The 20,817-nt window shown below is 35.2% G+C and overlaps 2 protein-coding genes and 1 pseudogene across 3 annotated transcripts; 1 reads left to right on the top strand and 2 right to left on the bottom strand.

Annotated features, from left to right (window-relative positions):
• The first annotated feature begins 5,741 nt into the window (after positions 1 to 5,741).
• On the top strand, positions 5,742 to 9,911 carry LOC127097828 (cysteine-rich receptor-like protein kinase 43; annotated as a pseudogene).
• A 466-nt stretch (positions 9,912 to 10,377) lies between these two features.
• Positions 10,378 to 15,570, bottom strand: LOC127091513 (40S ribosomal protein S7). Of its 2 annotated transcripts, none has more exons than XM_051030178.1 (5): positions 15,410 to 15,570; positions 11,782 to 11,864; positions 11,597 to 11,670; positions 11,404 to 11,512; positions 10,378 to 11,031 (listed from the first exon to the last, which is right to left on the bottom strand). In XM_051030178.1, the coding sequence occupies exons 2-5, from the start codon at positions 11,854 to 11,856 to the stop codon at positions 10,837 to 10,839; spliced, it is 453 nt and encodes a 150-aa protein (XP_050886135.1). In that variant the 5' UTR covers positions 11,857 to 11,864; positions 15,410 to 15,570; the 3' UTR covers positions 10,378 to 10,836. The 2 variants fall into 2 exon arrangements, with proteins under 2 accessions (XP_050886135.1, XP_050886134.1); XM_051030177.1 differs by lacking the exon at positions 15,410 to 15,570 and adding an exon at positions 11,996 to 13,730.
• Positions 13,958 to 15,904, bottom strand: LOC127091512 (APO protein 3, mitochondrial). Its single transcript, XM_051030176.1, has 2 exons — positions 15,410 to 15,904; positions 13,958 to 15,065 (listed from the first exon to the last, which is right to left on the bottom strand). Exons 1-2 carry the CDS (start codon positions 15,901 to 15,903, stop codon positions 14,171 to 14,173), a joined length of 1,389 nt encoding a protein of 462 aa, XP_050886133.1. The 5' UTR covers position 15,904; the 3' UTR covers positions 13,958 to 14,170.
• Positions 15,905 to 20,817: the final 4,913 nt, after the last annotated feature.

The raw sequence follows: 20,817 nt of genomic DNA on the forward strand, positions 1-20,817 counted from the left end.
GACCCGAAGACTCGGGGAGGAATTGGGTGAAGTGGGGAATTGGGAAAAAGGATTGAATGAGGGATTTTATTGTTAAGGACATGTGAGGGCATGCGATTTATAAGGTAACATGTCGTTAGCACAGCATCCCCCCAAAACTGAAGTGGAACATTACCATGGAGAAGTAGGGTCTGAGTGGTTTCTACAAGATGCCAATTTTTGCGTTTGGCTACCCCGTTTTGTTGAGGTGTGTGAGGGCAAGATGTTTGATGAAGAATACCATTGTGTGACATAAAATTCTGAAATTGTTGGGATAAATATTCACGGGTATTGTCACTTCTTAAGGTACGGATAGACACACCGAATTGAGTTCTTATTTCTTGATAGAATTGTTCAAAAATAGAAAATAATTAAGATATATTCTTCATTAAAAATAACCACGTGCAACGTGAAAAATCATCAATAAAGGTGACAAAACACCTAGACTCAAGAGTAGAGACAGTACGCGAGGGACCCCAAACATCGGTGTGAACTAAAGTAAAATGGGACGAAGCTCGTTTATTGACTCGATTGGGAAACTGACCACGAGTGTGTTTCCCTAGATGAAACAACTCACGATGTAAATTAGATACCTTCGATAAATTTTGCACCAACTTATGTAGTTTGGAAAGACTGGGATGACCTAACTGAGCATGGATAGTGAGTGGAGAATCTTTGGGTGAGCATGTCTGAGATGACATTGAGAGGTAATAAAGGCCTTGAGACTCAGATCTGACACCAATCGTTTGTCCCGGACTCCGATCCTGCAGGGTAACATTATTGTTAGTGAAGGTGACACTACAATCAAGAGAATGAGTTAAACGACTGACTGAAAGTAAATTAAATGGACAATTAGGTACATAGAGGATAGAATTAACCGAGAGAGAAGGTAGAATTTGAACAGTACCAATCCCTTCAGATCGGGTTTGAGAACCATTAACAGAAGTTATAGTAGGTAAGAAACCGGATGTAGAGAGGGAAGAGAAAAGACTTTTATTACCGGTAACATGATCAGACGCACCAAAATCAAGGACTCAAGATCCAAGAGAAGATGATTGAGAGAGACAAGCAGATGAATTACCAGTGTGTGCTACCGAAGAAGTAGAATCTAAGTTCTGAAAATTCTGATACCACCTAAGGAAATCATCATAGTTTTGCGTAAAGTTATGAGGAATACCCATGAGTATCGGATCTGAAACACTTTCCCTATAAAGAGTGGAGCGATGGGAAAATTGTCGAGATCAGTCGTCGGATGTGCTGTCACGTGCGGAGGTTTCTGCCGATGAAAAATAGGGAACGGGTGGATCAGAAGAGGCGCTTCTACTGGTAGGTTACCAGAGAATTTTGAAAAGTGAGACGCAAACCGGAGTGGTGACACGGTTTGCAAAAAAAAATCTCACCGGAAGATAGTGGGTCAACCAGGTAAAGCACGACGAAGAAAGAATTACCTCTTAGCATACTCTAGATACCATGTTAAAATACAAGAGACTAAGAGACATTTGAATGAACTGTGTGTTTTGAAAAGTACTACGGAGACTTTATTATATAGAGAGAGATTATAACTAATTACATGATATAGTCGATGTGAGACTATTCGATATACAAATATTCTTAATACTATATTTACAAATATCAACAAGAAGCTTTCTTCATTCCATAGAACGACCACATAAAGAGACAATAAATGATATTGGAACATTTATTGTCATCAAAGAAATGAACATGAAAATTATTAAGCTTTTTGAAAATTTTAAAGATTGTTGAACACAAGTCTATTATACCACAGAAAGAAAAACGACCAAAGCTTCAAATAAGATTCCCTTATCCTCTGAGATTGAAAAAAAATCAAAAAATGAAAAAAGGTTTGGTAAGTTTCTTGAAATGTTCAAAACAGTGAAAATTAACATTTTATTTTCCGAAGCACTAAAGAATATGCCAACTTATGCAAATTTCATAAGATATATGCTTAAAGAGTCTTTTGGTCCCTGTAAGTTAGCGACTTTTTTATTTCGATCTCTGTATCTTTTTTTATCTGAGTCCCTAACAGTTGATTTCCTTTTGGGATTAGTCTCTGAAGTTAAAATTTAGTTAAAAAATAGATGTTGTGGCCAACGTCGCTGATGTGGCCAACGTCGCTGACGTGGCAGGCTTTTTTTCATTTTCCATTTTTTTCATAATTTATAGTTGAAATAAATTAATTAATCATTAATAGTTAAAATATTAAATAAATTATTAAATTCTGAATCACTTATGAAATATATATTCTTGTTGCAATTTTACAATCAATTGGAATGTTTGACCTAGTGGAAAGATAGTTATATGTAATTGCAAAGGTCGTGAGTTTAATGCATCATGGGACTAAGTTTTGAATTTTTGCCTTTTTAAGATTTAAGCCCAGACAAAATAGCGCTTATGTGGAATTTTTGGATATTAAAATAAACAGAAAATGAAAAAATAAAGTTTGTCATATCATAGATGTTGGCCACATCATGTTTTTAACTGAAGTTTAACGTTAGAGACTAATTTCAACAAAAAATCAATTGTTAGGAGCTTAGACCCAACTAAAAAATGCAGGGACCAAAATCAAAATCTCGCTAACTTACAGAGACCAAAAGACTATTTAATCCTAAAATATATCATCTCTAAAAAGAGGGCATTGGATGATGAAACTGTGAGATTGTCCAAGCAATGAATTTCATATTACAAATAAATATACTCATAAAGTGCAAGGATCCTGGAAGTATCACCATCCCTTATACCACTGGAGATAGAACATTTAAGAAATCTCGTGTTTATCTTGATGCTAGTGTAAGTTTGATGTTGTTATCTATTTACAACAAATTGGGTATTGGAACAATAAACAACACATTGATGACCTCTAGTTTGTTGACTATTCTACCAAGTATCCTTATGGGATTGTAGAAGATGTGTTGGTCAAAGTTGACAAATTCATCTCTATGGTAAATTTTATTGTGTTAGAAATTCCAGAAGATGATGACATCCCATTAATCCTTAGAAGATCATTTGTGTTAACCAGTAGATGTAATATCAACTTGAAAGATGGTACATTAATTCTGAAAGTGACAAAGAATAATTTAAATTAAATGTGTTCAACAACATGAAGCATAAATGAGATAAAGATCAACTATATTGTTGGATATACATTAAAAAGTCAAATTCTACAATTTCCCCTTGAAATAATCCTAAACATTATTAGAATATCTCTATAATTAGTATAATTATTAGGATATCTCTATAATTTGTATACAATATAATTGTATATTATTAGCTTCCAAATATAGACATTGTCATACTTGTATATAATGAGTATTCTTATCAATGAAAAGACATGGATTAAATTACTTACATGGTATCAGTTTTGTCACGATCCTAACCTAAACCCTTCTCACTGCCGCTAATCCTCTATTTTACCATGACAGAAACAAACTCTCATTCCCAAACTTCTGATGACACTTCATCAGCCTCTCAAACAAACCCTTCTCAGACGGAGAAACCCAACTTCCACTCTGTATTCGCCATCAGAGGTTGTCAATGTTCTTTCAAATTGATCTTGTCGCTTAATAATATTTGTAGTGCCTTCATATTCTTCAATTTTTCTTGTACCTGTGAATTCGTTGAAAATATTAAGCATCATCATCTCTATTAAATAATTCAAAAAATATATAAAAAAACATAGCAACCTTTTCTTCTCCATCAATCACTTTGCATTCAATCTCAGACTGATCGACGCAACCATTAGACACTGATTTTTCCTCAATCGTTGTCAACGTTCTTGCTGAACATTTTGCAATATTTTCTAAATTATTAACTTCTATATTTATTTTGTTATCATTAAACTTGACAATATTGATCTTAGGTGAATATATGCGAAGAATATTGTATACAATAGACCAAGCATAAATGTGTCCTACCTGAAAAATAAGAAAATATTAAAAATATTTTTTTATTTATTTTAAATACTTTATAAACACTAATTCTATTATACCCCTATAGTTATAAATTTTAAAGAATTTGAGTTAGTGTGACATACTGCCATAGTTAGGGAAGTAAATGCTAGTCCTTTACGATAGCAAGCATCCACATCTCCAAAAGGGTGACTTCTTCCTTTACAAATAGCTGGAACTATGATCAGAGGCAACGATCCAAGATTTCCTGCATACATCAATTGTTAAACGATCAATGATAAGATAGAAAATAAATATTTGTACATGTTATAAGAGATGATTAAAGAAAAAAATAATATGAATGTGTACATAAACCTGCCTGCAGCACAACACCCCATTACAAGGCCATGAAGATGACGAGGAACTCTAGTTATTTTAGCGAGAATCCATGCAAGAGTTGTTCCAATAATATATCTTAGAAGAATATTTAATGGCATGAACCACCTACATAATTCGTTAAATAAATAAGCACCTCTTATATGTGTGTGAATTAAGCATCTCTTCTAACATATACTCCGTTAGTTTTTTTGAATGATTTTAAATATATATATATATATATATATATATATATATATATATATATATATATATATATATATATATATATATATATATATATATATATATATATATATATATATATATATATATATATATATATATATATATATATATATATATATATATATATATATATATATATATATAATTAAAAAAGTTTTGTCATATTCGATTAATTTTTTTTTAATTTAAATAAATTTTGAAGTATTTAGTTAGAATAACATATATATTCATTAAAATTTTAGGAGTACGGTTGGATCCCAGCAACTGCGATCGGGAGGGTTTAGAATTATTTGATGTTAAAGTTGATCCTACGAATCGAATTAGTCCGTTCAATAAATTAGATACCGGTAATAAAAAAAATATATATTGAAGATTTGTTAGGATATAGAATCGGGGTTTACAAAGAGGTCGGCGGATAAACTTATTTGGACGCACGCATAAGTCTAAAATGAATTATTTAATTATAAAGTGAATAATTATTATATAAACTCGATCCTATTAATTAATCATTAAAAAAATGACACATCAGATCGAAAAAGAAAAAAAAAAGTTTTTTCATTTGTTTTCGAACAGGGGAGACCTAAAGGCCAAGACTACACGGGAACAATCCTATCCACATAAACACTCTTTAAGTCATCTCAAAACCCCTTAAATGTCTCTCATGGACATTTATCATACATTTAAATATTGATACTATAGGTATCCCCAAGTCTAGTCAACCTGTCAGTACAATGATTGGTCTCACACTGAATGTTCTTAATAACAAATTCCTTGAAATTTGTTGAATCTTTATAGATCAATCTCACTGGATTGCCCTTATACCTTTGAGTTTAATACCTTTAGTGATGAATTCAAAAGCTTGCTTGCAGTCTATTTGGACACAAAGCTTCATATTGATTTTGCACTTGATCATGCTCAGACCAATAAAATCTCCCAAAGTTCAGCTTACAAAATACTATTTGTTTTCCCAACCCTTTAGAAAAACCACTAAGTCAATTACCAATGTTGTTTCTCAAGACCCCTCAATAACTCGCAAGCTCATTTTTCCAAACTGCTCCATTTGTATTCAGGGTAAATCAACTTGTATTGGGAGGATCCTATTTAATGTAGATCACCGCATAAGTCCTTTTGTTGTTTTGTTGAATCAATGCAACACGAATGGGTCAATAAGGTGTCTTCGAAAGGAGAAATGCTCTAAGCAAGCTCAAATGTGACTTATGGTGTTACAATCCCTTAAGGCATGAGATATGAATTCAACTTTCCTATTGCAGCTGTTGCAGAATGGGTCACTAAGGTGCCTTCGAAAGAGGAAATGCTTAGTTTTCATGCCTTCCCAATGCACCTGCCAAATAAAAATCCGGATACGCTCAGGGACATTTAAATTTTGCATTTTCTTCAACCTATCTTGTTGGATGTTGTTGTCAGTCGATGTGAACGCAACATAAGCAGTTTTGATGGTGAAAGTGACATTGTTAGTTCTATCGCAAGTGCAAACATCAGGCCCTAACTCTTTCTCCGATGGTCGAGTATAAGCAAATTTCTCAAGAATGTTAAAAGAGAACATAAGCTTTAGCTTATACTAATCCCAATCCCCGTTGGCATTCACTAGAGTAGAAACAATAAGAAAAATTTGAGTTATCAACTTGTTGTTGATATGGTTATGAATAAATATACTTATATCAACCCATCAACTATCCAAGACATTAGTTGAATTGTCGTTGCCAATCTCCCATAACTCCCTTTGAGATATCAAGGGCCGCAACTTAAGAATGTTCTTCCAAAGGTTAGAGCCATAGCTCTTGGCAGCAAGAGAAGCACTATAATTGATGTTACAAGTGTATTTCCCTATGAGAATTTTGCACCAAAGCTCGTCCCACCCTCTACAAAGCTTCCATACCAGAATGGCTAAGCATGCTTTGTTCATCTCATGGAGGTTTCTCAGACCGATACCACTCATCAACTTTGTCCTACATGATATATGTCTTTTGTCATTCACATCTCCTCATATGAGATTCCTCTTAATATAGTGTATCTATTTGAGGCAACTCTTGGGGATCATATTATTCATCATCGAGTATGTAAGAAGGGATTTGAGAACAGATTTAGCAAAAGTAATCCTTCAGGCATTGACAATTGATTGGCCCTCCAAAGGGACAATCTTTGTTGAACTTTGTCAACTAAAAAACGGCAACCTTTATTTTTATGAGTCTTCCCAATAAGAGGTATCCCAAGGTGGAGACTAAGGGACTTAGTTTCTTTCATACCAGTCATATGGACAATTTGATGTCTATATCCAGAAGAAGTGTTTTTGGAGAAGTAGATTGTATACTTATCAAAGTTAATTCTTTGACCAGACATACCGCAACATTGGTGCACAAATTAAGGGTTGGTAGTCTTAGGAATCAAACACACATTTGTATGATTCACAATAACAATGTTTGTAGGAGTGTTCCACAAGTCTAATATGAACTTGCAGACATTAGTTCCAACCTTCTTCAATGAGTGTTAATAAAACCCAATAGGAAACCCATCAGGGCTAAGGGACTTCCAAGGAGCCATTCTCATCAGGGCCTGCTCGATTTCTTCTTCCTTAATATCACCATTGATCCCCTGAATAGTAAGTCTATCAAGGGATGGGAATTTAATTCGGGTATCCCTCCAAGGAGTAACATAAACATTAGAGGTATATAAATGGTGATACTAATCTTTAAATATTTGCTGAAATTTGATTGGATCATAAATCCATACACCATAATTAGACTGGATAATGCTAACACTCTTCCTTCTTCTTCTTTGAATTGCAACAGTGTGGTAAAACTTAGTGTTTCTATCACCATCAAAGAGCCACTTTATCTTAGAACGTCGGAACCACATGATTTCTTCTTGATGGAGAAACAAGGATAACTTTTGCTGAAGCTTATTTTCCCTTTTCTCCAAACCAAAATCTCCTTTACCCTCCTGACAGACCCTTTGAATACCCAAAATTCTGCCACTTTAATCAGCAAGATCTCTTGGATTCATCCGTTTGAGAACTCGGGAAGAGATGATGTGGGCTTTTGAATGAAACTGAGGGTCCAAGTTAGTTGATTGTGTGAATCCATTTTGACATGACTGCAGAAAATCCAAATTCGTAATTTAGGCTTTGGCTCCAATATTTTAGTTGCAGTCAAGGTTGCAATTTTTTATATTACAGATAATTCGGACAAATGCAACTGAGGCCATTGTAGAGACATCAAAAATATTTACTTGTCTCAGCCTGCAAATCTGCAATTGTGGTTGAAGATTGCAAGAAAATCATGTTATAGGTGGCTTGCTGCTATGCAGTTGATCTTCTTAAACTGTATAGCACCTTTGAAAACAAAATAAAGGATAGGAGGAGAAAATCATGATATTTGGAGTTCATAAGTCACAAATTTTCTATTTTGAGGACACTGATTTCACTAAATTATGCATGTTTTTCTGCAGGGATTGATGCCAAATGGTGAAGAAGTGGCAATTAAAAAGCTGTCGTTGGAATCTAGACAAGGAATTAGAGAATTTACCAACAAAGTTCGGCTATTACTAAGAATTCAGCATAAGAATTTAGTCACTTTACTAGGCTGTTGCGCAGAAGGACCCGAAAAAATGCTTGTCTATGAATATCTACCAAACAAAAGCCTTGATCACTTTCTGTTTGGTATTGAAATTGTTTTAACTGAGGAACATGTCCACAATTCTTTTTTTCCTATGTTTTGTGATTGCTTCTGAATAATAATTGACCACAGTTATATATAATGATTTTTAGATAAAAAGAGGTCTTTGGATTGGACGACACGGTTTCGAATAGTTACCGGTATCACAAGAGGACTTCTCTATCTGCATGAAGAGGCCCCGGAAAGAATCATTCAGAGACATTAAAGCTAGTAACATATTGCTGGACGAGAAATTATATCCAAAAATCTCAGACTTCGGTTTGGCAAGGCTGTTTCCTGGAGAGGACACTCATGTGCAGACATTTAGGATTTCCGGTACACAGTGAGTAGTATTGTTTAGTCACTTGCTGTTTTTTGTTATTGTGATGTAGAAATCCTTATGCTTTTTATGTTTGATGAATCTCAGTGGTTATATGGCTCCTGAATATGCAATGCGTGGAGATCTGTCCGTAAAGACTGATGTTTTTAGTTACGGAGTCTTGGTGTTGGAAATAGTTAGTGGGAGAAAAAACCATGATGTGAAGCTTGGTTCAGAAAAGGCAGATCTACTAAGCTATGTAAGTTGGTTCTAGGCATTAGAGAAAATTTAGTATGCCATATTATTTTCATGAGCTGAGGTTCATGAAATAAGTTAATGATCAGCTGCTGTAATATGTAGTAAATAGGTAAAGTCTACCGATGGACCACCGCAGACCTACAACATGTCGCCTTATCGTTAGTAGAAGTTCTTGACCCTCCTTGTGCTCAAGGCTGAAAAACTGACTTGATGAAGAGACTACAATTTCCACATTGACGTGTACCGAACAAAACAAGCATTTTTTTAGAATATATATCTATCTATGGACTTCTGCTATCTATTTGGATTAACTTATCTTTGTAAGATGAGAGGTGTCATTTTTTATAATTTGTTCAACACTATTGTTTTTGGTGCGTCGATAATTTGTGGGTGACGCGAATAAACGTAGGTTCTGCTAGACTGATAGTACCATCTTAGGTTACTTTAAACTTGTTACCAGTGTGACAATTTATTTCATAGCTTTACAATGTTGTTTATTTCTAAACTTATTTGTAGGCATGGAAGCTTTATCAAGGAGGGAAAACTATGGATTTAATAGACCAGAGCATTGGTAAATACAATGGCGAGGCTGCAATGTGCATTCAGCTAGGTTTATTGTGCTGTCAAGCAAGTGTAGTGGAGAGACCTGATATGAATTCAGTTCATCTAATGCTATCAAGTGATTCATTCACTTTGCCAAGACCAAGTAAACCAGGACTTCAGGGTCGTGTAGGAAAATGGAATACAACCACCACTTCTGCTTTGACCAACACTAATGCCAGTAGTGCAACAAGGGTCTCAGGTGGTAGTAGTTTTGTAGAGGATTATTCTAGAAATTCTATCTCTACTTCTTCTTTTGATGAAGGAAGATAGATAAACTACATTCATAAGGTTTAATCAAGTTTATATCTTTTTTTAAGGCAATTCTTTATAAATATATTACATGTGGATAGACAATTCTTTTCTTTTAATATCAACATTCATGTCAAGTTGAAACATCTTCAAGGAAGGTTTGTTAAGTGTTTTCAGTAGAAGTATTTTCAGATTTTTCAATACCGAAATTCTAACATTAGAAATGAGTTTTTTTTAGGCAATCACCTAGGTCTTTGGTATCTTAGTGGCTACTAAGTATTTTCATAAATTATGGTTTATTTGAGCAATTCATGAAACAAATTGCTTAACTTGCAGCTTAAAGCTCTACGACTCCTTCAAGAAAGACCTGCTCTGCAAAGACCAAATCACTATTCTTTACATTATTGTGTGATGTTAAGAGGTACAATATTTTGATGTAGTGAAAAGACATCATAATGTTTACTAGAATTAAGCATGAGATAATTAAACATGAAACTAAATACATCTGCGGTAGGTACAATTGCAAGGGTCTTTTGTTGAATCTGATCAGATCAAACCAAATACATGTGGTAGGTAAAATTCCAAGAAACTTAAATTGCTTATAGTATGTTTGAATTTACTTCAAGCTCATTGTTAGTTCAAATATAAATCTATAGTCACATAAAAATTTGTCATAACAACTTATTTGTATTGGCTTCCAATTAGAGATCAAGACAGTCACTAAATAAAATTTAGAAAAAAAGCAAGTAATTTTAATCAGATAAATATATCAAAAGCTACATTGCTTAACTAGGCCACAAAGTACTTTTTTTGAAAGTCACCAAACAAAATCCAGAAATTAAGGCAACTTAAACAAAATTTAACTGGCAGCATTCATCATATGCATTTCATGAAACAAATTCAAAACTGGGAAACAGAACCTAAGAACCTAAGCCTCAGTAATGGGATACTCAAACACAACATCTTTGCCAGACAGTTTCCTATAAACTGCAGAAAATGTCTCCAGCTTGTACTCAGTGTTGTTTCTTTCCTTTGGGTCCAAAAACACCGGCATAAGAGGAGCACAAAAATTCCGTCAACACAAACTCAACATCATGTCTCTCTTTAGCATGCTAAATCACATGTTAGCTTAATTAATAGCTTTGTTGATTGAACATATAAATTTTTGGAAGTTGTTATTTGCCTGTTACTAAAGTTTTACCTTCATGATCTTGGATCCATCAACTCGGTACCTAGTGCGTTTCCCAACAATCTCAGCAGGCAATACAACATCCTCCAGCATTGCCTCATGCACAGCAGTGAGTGTTCGGCTGCGGGGGCGCTGAGCAGCTGAACCCTTCTTTGGGGGTCTTACAATTCTCCTGGTGGCAATCAGGATTACATCCTACAAGTCACAAGTTTAATCAGTATACAATAGAATGAAGCATCACACAAATAATCGTGAACGCACAAGATTCAAGGCTAAACTTATGGTATCATCACATTAAAAACATTGCAACTTAGTTAAATTCAGCTTTATAGATGACTATAACTACTCCATGTAAAGATCAATGCAACATAAATACCAAGGAGAATAGAAAAGATGAAAAACAAATAGAAATTTAACCAAATAAGGATCAAAATACAGTGGAGTGGTTGACAAAGATATTGAAACAATTAATAAATCAGCAGAGTGAATAGCAATAACATACTTTAAAGAATGAAGGGCAATCTAATATATCCATAAAAATCAAAGGTATACAAAACTTTAACATACCTTGCCGCTAAATTTCTTCTCAAGCTCCCTAACAAGCCTGACATGAATTTTGCGGAAACCCTTCCTCAATCTGTATGGGACATGGATGTTGCCAGAAACATCAACTTGGCTGTAGATTATGGAAAATGGTATCCATGAGACAGAGAAAGCACATGGATATTCAAACAAACACACACAAAAAAATCATACTTACACTGCAGAGTTTATGTATAAATCTTTCAACTCGCTCTTCAACTCATGGTTGGTGTTTTCAAGATCAAACAATGCCTACATCAACATATTTCAAACAATAAATACTTTATATTCATATTCAGTAATTGAAACTAATAAACAACTACAGAAACAGCAATAGTTATAGTTCGGAATATAATATATAACCTGTCCAACTGATTCCTCAAATTCAGTAGGTTCAGCACCCTTGTCCTTGCTGATTTTCTTCCTTGATGTAAACATCTTCACAACTATGGACACAGAAGAAAAATCAGAAAACTATAGTATATGCCTAATAAACTTTCAATTAATAAAGTTTCAACTTTCAATATGCAAATATCAATAACAAGAATCCAATTTTAATCAGCAAGATCACAAATACCACATTGATATTCTTTAAATATTTGCTGAAATTTGATTGGATCATAAATCCATACACCATAATTAGACTGGATAATGCTAACACTCTTCCTTCTTCTTCTTTGAATTGCAACAGTGTGGTAAAACTTAGTGTTTCTATCACCATCAAAGAGCCACTTTATCTTAGAACGTCGGAACCACATGATTTCTTCTTGATGGAGAAACAAGGATAACTTTTGCTGAAGCTTATTTTCCCTTTTCTCCAAACCAAAATCTCCTTTACCCTCCTGACAGACCCTTTGAATACCCAAAATTCTGCCCAAAAGCTTATTCTTCTTCTGAATGAGGCTTTTGAAAGTACGGAGATTCCAAGAACTGGAAGCAATCTTGACAGGCTCAAGGCTTGTTAAGAAGGAATTAGATTGATGCCAAGTACTGGTAAGCATGGCTTCAAAAGAATCTTCAAATATCCAGGCAGATTCAAACTTGAAAGTTCTTGGCCTACCATATTGATGGAATTCCTTAAGTGATATTAAAAGAGGGCGGTGATCAGAGAAGTTCACCCTAGGAAAGGTCCTGACAAAAGCATCAGGAGAAAGAATTCTCCATGTAACATTTCATAAGGCACGATCAAGTATTTCATATAGATAGGTCCCCCATGATCAATGGAGCCTTTCCAGGTATACTTTTGACCCATATATTCCATATTAAGAAGACTGCAAGAATTAATATGATCCCTAAATAAGGCACAACTGCAGATGGAGACTATAATACCATCTTTTATTCTCAGTAGGAAGCAAAATATCATTGCAGTCCTATCCAAGAAGCCAACCATCTTGTAGATTATAAGAGATCCTCAAAAGATTATCCCAAAGATCTCGTCTGCCCTTTTTCCTAAGACTGGCATAAATTGGGGTAAAGTACCACATGATACCATTATGAGCTTTAATTTTCATGTGAATAAATTGGAAATGCTTAATCTCGATTTCAACCTCGATAATATCATACCTCTAGGACACAACTATACCTTCAGAATAACTTTTATTCTAAAAAAAGTCGAGCTTGTCAAAGCCCAACTTTTGCATTTGCTTATGCAGCTTCTCAGGATCAAATCTGGTTTCAAGAGCGACAAACATATCAGCTTTAAACATACACATGTAGTTTTTACTAACCCTCATAAAGTCCTTGCTCATAGTCCCTCTACAGTTCCAAGTGAAAAAGTTGCATTGTTCATTGATCATGGGAAGAATTATTGATAGAGGTGACCCCTTGGATATGATTAGAAGTCTTAACAACCACTTCCATATCCAAGTTATTATCCTTATTAACTTCTTCTTGCATATCCACATGTCGCTTTTTCTACCTTTCGACATATAGAACAACTTCATTAGGGTCTTTGGGAAGGGAAAACATGGAAGAATTTGATGTTCTTGTTGTGTTCCCAAGATTACATTTCAAACATTCTTAATATACAACAAAGGAGATGATGATCTGAAGATGCCCCTCTCTCTTGAAAAAACATGTGTAATTGTAACCAGTGGAGTCTAATTTCAGCTACTAGAGAAAGGTTTTAATTTTAGTCTGTAAAGAATGAGATTAATCGTACAACAGTTTAACCTTTGGCAGCATCAATTACCCACCTCACAGGTGGGAGCCTTGTTGAACCTTCTTCCCTTCACTCGTTTAGAAATCAAATATATCAATAGTTAGGAGCAATGCGGAGCTAAATCAGCTTCAACATCCACTCAATTAGATGAGGAAGTATTCGTAAACTAAGCTTTTTGAGAAGACTCTACCAATAGTATGCTTGAAATGCGTTTGGACCCGCAGCAAGGTGGAGTTTGGGTTTTATTCTTTTGGTGGCGCCAATAACCTTTATCTTTACGCATTGAAGTTTAGGCTAGGTGCTGTGTGCTGTTTCACAGTAGAAGTTACGTTATTTCACAAGAAACTGTGCAGTTTGAGCTGAATGCAACCCAACATGTAATCACCAGAATACTTGTGAAAATTCTTCAATTGCAGTGTCGTTTCTGAAGATAACACAAGTATATGCAGAATGAGTAACTGATGAATTACAGGCTAGTACAAGACACCAAAGTTCCGATTTATCAAACCCAAAAGTTGATTACTTTATCCATAAGAACTCCAAATGTCCACTGAATGTATCTGGCCCATCTTCAAAAGGGAAGAAAGCATTTCAGGCAACAAGGTCAACTTCATCTCGTCCTGGGGAAACCACGTCTAATCTCATCATGCTTCTATATTGATCAGGAATGGGAGCTCCAGCATGCACACAGAGTTCCACGACAGCAGGAGCCTTTCCATAATATCTCTTCAAATTATTACTCAGAGCAGGTCCATTCAAATCCTCAACATGCCAGACATAATTTGGACTCACAATATCATCTAATGTTGCCTCTTGCCATGCATGTAAACCATTCCGAGACTGATGCTTTGAAGCCTTGCACATTCTCAACTTATGCCCCTTAGGACCAACCTGAACCTCAGGACAATATCCACAAGCATTCACAAAATACTTCTCCATGATCTTCTTTGCACCTGATGTCATCTCAAACCATGAATCCAGTGTATGCTTACTTAAATCCCTTAACTTGTTCCTTTCTTCGTCACTCAACTGCTCCATATGGCTTATTTTGTTCTCCACTAGATTTTGGATCTTCTCTACAGGCTTCATCAACATAGAGGATGAATCCATTAAAGGGTCGACATTTTCAAAAGAGTATTTTCCTTCAATTTCATTATCTTCCACAACAGATTCAAAATCTGCAATTCTTCCTTCGATACAATATACAGGTTTGGTCCTCCTCTTTGTGGGATATTTTTCAAGATCTAGACCCGCTTGTATACAGAGTTCAACTATGGCAGGGATACGAGGAACACTAAACCTCTCATCATGCCCAACCCTTGGTTTGCCAACACGATCATAGAGATGAAAGCATTTTGGGAAACGAAACACGTCTCGAACACCTCCCCTTCTCCAAACATGAGTTGCATTCTGCAGCCAACTTTTTGGTCCAGTACATGTTCGAATCTCATGACCAACATAACCAATGTGAACCTCGTTACAAAGCCTGATAAATCAAAACTATAAGTGTAAAGCTAACAAGTACAAGCCAATGCAACCTATTATATTTCCACTCCAAAAACATTAGAAAGCCCAGACTAATGACACAAAAATCCACCACTTAAAAAATCAAATGTTGCTAACTACGAAGCACATACATCCCGAAGACGACACTAACCGGACAGGGTGACCCTGGTAAAGATTTGAAAAAATAATAAATTAAACTTAATCACACCAAAACATCAATTTGCTTCTTATGCAATGCAATTTCTCATGCCTCTTAATTTCATGACTATCATAAATTTCTACTTCAAAATTCAAAAGAAGACAATCAAAGATTAGAGAGCATACTCGCAGCGTAAGACAGGAATGGCTCGGACGAGTTGACCCAAACCAGAAAGTAGATAGCCTCGAGCACGATAGACACGATGAGCAACTTCCACAAGCTCCGGCACCAGCAATCCGTTATCGGGAGGTTCTTCCAGAACTCTACAAGGTTGTGCCTTTCGAGCTTCCCTCTCTGCCTTCGCCCTTGCAATCAGAACCTTCATTGGTGTCACGTACGGCTTCCTCTCCGAATTTATCCGGCTAGGGTTGGGAACGTCGGAGTATGGGAATTCGTCGTCGTGTTCTTCTTTCACCGGCCAAGTCACCGATGCGAAGGAAAGGCTAAAGTTAAGGCGGTGAGATTGTCGATTTAGGGGAGAAAGTTGCGAAAAGATGAACGTGGCACGCATGTCTCCGCTGGTGTACTGAGAAATGGAAGTGGCTGAGCACCGGCGAAGTAATGAACTTATTCCAGGGAGTGTTCCGGTCCAACTTTTCTTTGAATATGCATTTTTCATATTTTATATTGTTAAATCAATAATAATATTTTAAAAATAAAAGTGCAAAGTTACCGATATATAGGTTAAACATATTTTCTTTTTCTCTTATTCACCCTTTATGATTATTTAAAATAATTAATTTATATTTTTTAAATATTCATATCTCTAATCAAAAACTCTAAAATATATTACATTAAACATCACATTTATATTTCACATTAATCTATAAATATATATAACTGAAATAAAATTATATATATATATATATATATATATATATATATATATATATATATATAGGGCCGGCCTAATTTCTAATTATATAGGGCTGCACATTCACAAGGTCGGTCGGCCATATATATATATATATATATATATATATATATATATATATATATATAATTAAAAAACATAATATATAATACATAATACAAATATATTATAAATATGTTTCGAACAAATACACTATCTAATTGAATCGGAGTCGGTATCGCGAACAAATCTAAGAAATCCTTAATAAATCTATTGCATGATCTTACAAATTTATCCTTTTACTTTTAAAATTTTATACTAGAACTAAAGTTAATCAATAATCAACAAATGTTATAATTAAACCTCTTCTCCATGTCTCATTACACTACAAGTGACATTATTTTACTCCTCAAATTTCCATTTCAATTTTAAATTATATCTTTTTTATTTCAAGACTTTTTCATTGGTCACTCTCTCATTTTCTCTCTGTAGCGGTGTATTCGTTACCATTGGAGATATTGACTAAATCCAAGGTAAATCATACAAAGTCGAGTCGCCACCGCACTTCTATTTATCCAAAGGAAAAGTTAGAAAGCGAACAAAAACCTAAAAGTTTTACAAACAAAATTAGTAAAAGAAACAGAGATCTGGGTAAGGGGGTTGGTTATGCAATGGGAAGGTGTTGGGCACCCAAAGCATCCTAGGTACTCCTAGGGAGCCCTTTTCACGCTTGTTGCAAAGGTTATTGTTTTGTGAAAATTTATTATTTGTGCAAACATGATTGAAGAGATGAGAAAAGAATATACAAGTTTATTTACATTTTGTGTTTGGATGGATGAACCAATTGCCTACGTACCCTCTTATGAAAAGATTAGGATCAAAACCTCGTAGTTCGGGTAAAAAATTTCAAAACAAATGAGTGGATTGATTGGTCCAAAAGCTTTAAGGTCTTTTGTTATCAAAGGGAGAAAACTCAACCTGAAAAACCACAAGTCCACCATGTGAGGATAGCTTCAACATGCTAGTGAGGGGTTAACCCTATAATAAGCATGGAAGGCTCATAGTCCATCACTAAGGACAAAGGTGAGTATTACATCTACCACAAAGATAACTTAAACCTAATAGCTAAAGGTTATGAAAAAATTTGATTAAGAAGTGGACATGGAACCACAAAAGAAACATTTGAATGGGTTATATTTACCAATTAGAAGTATGTACAAAAATGGTCAAAGTTGACTTAAATATTCAATTCACAATGAGTGTTATGAAAAGAAAGTTTGAAAATCAAAAGCATAAGGCTTAGGTTTCTAATGTTGAAAACAAAGTCAAATGTTTGCACAAAAAGTTTTTGGTTTGGGTTAAGGTGGAGAAATGAAGGTGGAAGGGTGATGGATATGGAATGAAAACCACGCTAGGAGTTCCTCTCTTGAGATCATATAGATGATCCAAGTAAGTTCCTTTGGAATAAGCAAGCACAAGGCAAAAGCAATCACACCAGTCTCATAAGAGATCCACAATAAAAGGAAACAGAATGCCAATATATGGACTTACACCCGACTCCTAACAACAAAAAGGAAACAAAATGCCAATATATGGACTTATATCCGACTCCTAATAACAAAAAGGAAACAGAATGTCAATACATGGACTTACACCCGACTCCTAACAACAAAAAGGAAATAGAATGCCAATACATGGACTTATATCTGACTCCTAACAACAAAGAAGCATCAAAAGCAAACACATCAAAAGCAAACATGCAAACAATCATCACACACTATATACATACAAGAGGCTTCAAACCAAGGGTGGGCTTTAGTCAAGAGGGGTCATATCAACCTCGACAAATAAGCCAAACTGTACAAGGGTAGTTTGTAGCTCTTAACCACTAACATTGAGAGTTAGGGTGAAGCTGATCAAAAATGGAAATGAGGATGAGACCTCATGCTCTTAACCCTGGCCTGGGTGAGCTCATAACAAAGAAAGCATGGGGATCCAGAAAGTGAGATCCTATTCCACTTGACAGACACTGGACAAAGATCTTGGGTATATGTTCAAGAGCATCAGCACGTAGTGCGAGCATAATGAACGACTCACTGAATAACGGGGGATTGGCTACTAATCCCTTTTATCCGTCAATTGCCTCTTCACTTAGGAGGACTTATCAAGTAGCACATGCCTCATCTTGGAGGTCTTTGGCACAATTGTAAACAATCACAAACAGAGCCTCTTAAGGAGGACTTGCCAGCAAAATGCCTGCCAAAAAGGTGACAGGACTTCCAGACTACATGGAGTAAGAAGATAACTACCTAAGTGGTGTATTAACCACAATCCAAAGCTCAAGCAAGAGCTAAAAGCAAGCAACTAAGGTACCTGTACAAAAGCTAAACAGTTAATATTTCAGTCAGAAAACAAACAGACAAACAGTGGAACCATTCACAGTTACACAACCCAATGAATAATGCTCAAGGACTCATGAGCTCAAGAGCTCAATTAGAACCTACAAACATATGTTAGTATTCAAATCATTTGCATCTCACAAAGTGAGAACAAATCAACCATCAATGATAAATGTCCAAACCTGAAACACAAAGCACAATTAGTTTATGTACAAAACACTAGTACAAAGACTAAGTTCAAAACCAAATCAAATGATCAAAACAGAACTCAATCTTCCACATAATACACATTCAAACATGTCACAAAATGTCCTCAAAAGGACCAGCATCAATTCAAAAAGCAAGTAGCTCAAATGATCAATGTAAAGCAAAGGCAAGCAAATGCGCACAAAGTGAACTTCCAATTTAAAAAATCCAAATCAAAATAGAAAAGCATGCAATGGCTTTGAAATTTTTCATGCAAGTTTCTCATGTTATGAACAAACAATGTGCCAAAAATCAAATCCAGAAGAGTTCAAATGATAGATGAACAAAAATGCACAAATTGAATGCCAAAAATGTGACACAAATTGTCACATACATCTTCATGTGTCAAAAACAATGATAGCATATGAGAAAAAACTCAAACCAGTGCTCAAAAATCATATCATGAGTGAAGATCAAGCATACAAAAAATCAGATCAATTGGATCAAAGATGAAGATTTCACAAAGCATTGATCATAACATGTCAATTTAACACAAGGTTTCAATCAAAAATTCACAAATCAAAAACCAGCAAACAACAAATCATGAAAATAATATCAGAAAAAACTAGACATTAAAACAGAACTATGAAAAAAATTGGAGTTAATTTGGAGCATTTTTCTATTTTTAATGAATTTTCAAAGTGAACAAAATAATATGAAATAACAAAATAAAATGGAGGGAAAAACAAAATTCAAATTAAATCAAAATAATCAAGAGCCACACGATGAAGCGCGCTAATCACATCCACGGCTCAGATTCAAACATCCAAAACGCACAGTTTTATTAATTGAGTCAGCATGCATGGTCAGCAGGTCAAACGGTACGCGTGGCAAGTCAAACAAACCATGGCCAATCAAACACACACGCAAACGCCACACAGCATACACACATGGAAGCCAGCAAGCATAAATGAAACGATGCGTTTCATTAAACGCATCATCATCACACATCAGCGAGTCAATGCACACGCAGCACAGTCAAAGCAATCAAGGCCAATGGTTCATACACGCAAGGCAACACCTGGAATCCACGCTGACTAAACCCTAAACAAAACCAGACGCTGGAGCTAAGCTCCAGTCGTCTTCCCCGGTGAGATTCCGGCGGAGTCACGACCAAAATTTTCCAGAATTGAACAAATTATACACCGTTCGAACTGCTCTCTCACCAGGAATCCAAATATCATACCCATTCTTCCTAAATCATGCTAGGTTTTCCAGATCGAAGCAAAACATTATTGAGATCAAAACTTATATTCAACATAGCATGCTCAATTCTAAGCCAAATCAAAATCTAAACACATCTACATGCTCCACACAACCAGATCTACACAACTATAACAAGAAAACAGCAAAAGGAGAGGATCGATTTGAAGTCTCCTTGAACTTGAAGTTTCTGAATTCGCGTGTTCAAGCTTTCAAAAGTTCCAGATCCAATCCTATGCTCTTGCCTTGAAGCTTTATGCACAAAGAATCACTTGAAACCACCTGGATCTAGCTCAATTTTCAACTTCCATCAACATGTGGATGCTCATGAATCTGCACGAAATCTTGCTCAATTGTCCAAAACAGAGGTTGATTCTTGATCAATGAAGGATGATGATCAAGAATCTTGAAGGATTTTTTGTGTTTGTGTGAAGAAATTCAAGATTCGAAGAGAGAGAAAATTGGAGGGAACTTGAAAATTTGAGATCTGAAAATTCTCTTTTTTTTTTGTGATTATGGTTAGGGTTTGGCTTTTATATGGTTCACTAATCTCACTGAAATCCAAATTAGGCATTGGTTAAACATGATTAGGGAAATATGGAGTAAATTGCAAAAATTGCAAAATGAACCAACATGTCCATGCAACACGTGAGAATCCCATGCAATGACTTGAAAATCACTCAAAATCATCCAATGGTCATGATGGAATGGTTGTTTTGCTTGTATCATAAGCCAATTTTGAATTATGGAAATTCCCTCCAAAATGAACACATGTGAAATAATAGGCATACAAGCCTCTCTCATGCATGGCAATGGTTCATTTGAAATGTCT

Source organism: Lathyrus oleraceus, chromosome 6, assembly GCF_024323335.1.
Source record: "Lathyrus oleraceus cultivar Zhongwan6 chromosome 6, CAAS_Psat_ZW6_1.0, whole genome shotgun sequence".
NCBI lineage: Eukaryota > Viridiplantae > Streptophyta > Magnoliopsida > Fabales > Fabaceae > Lathyrus > Lathyrus oleraceus.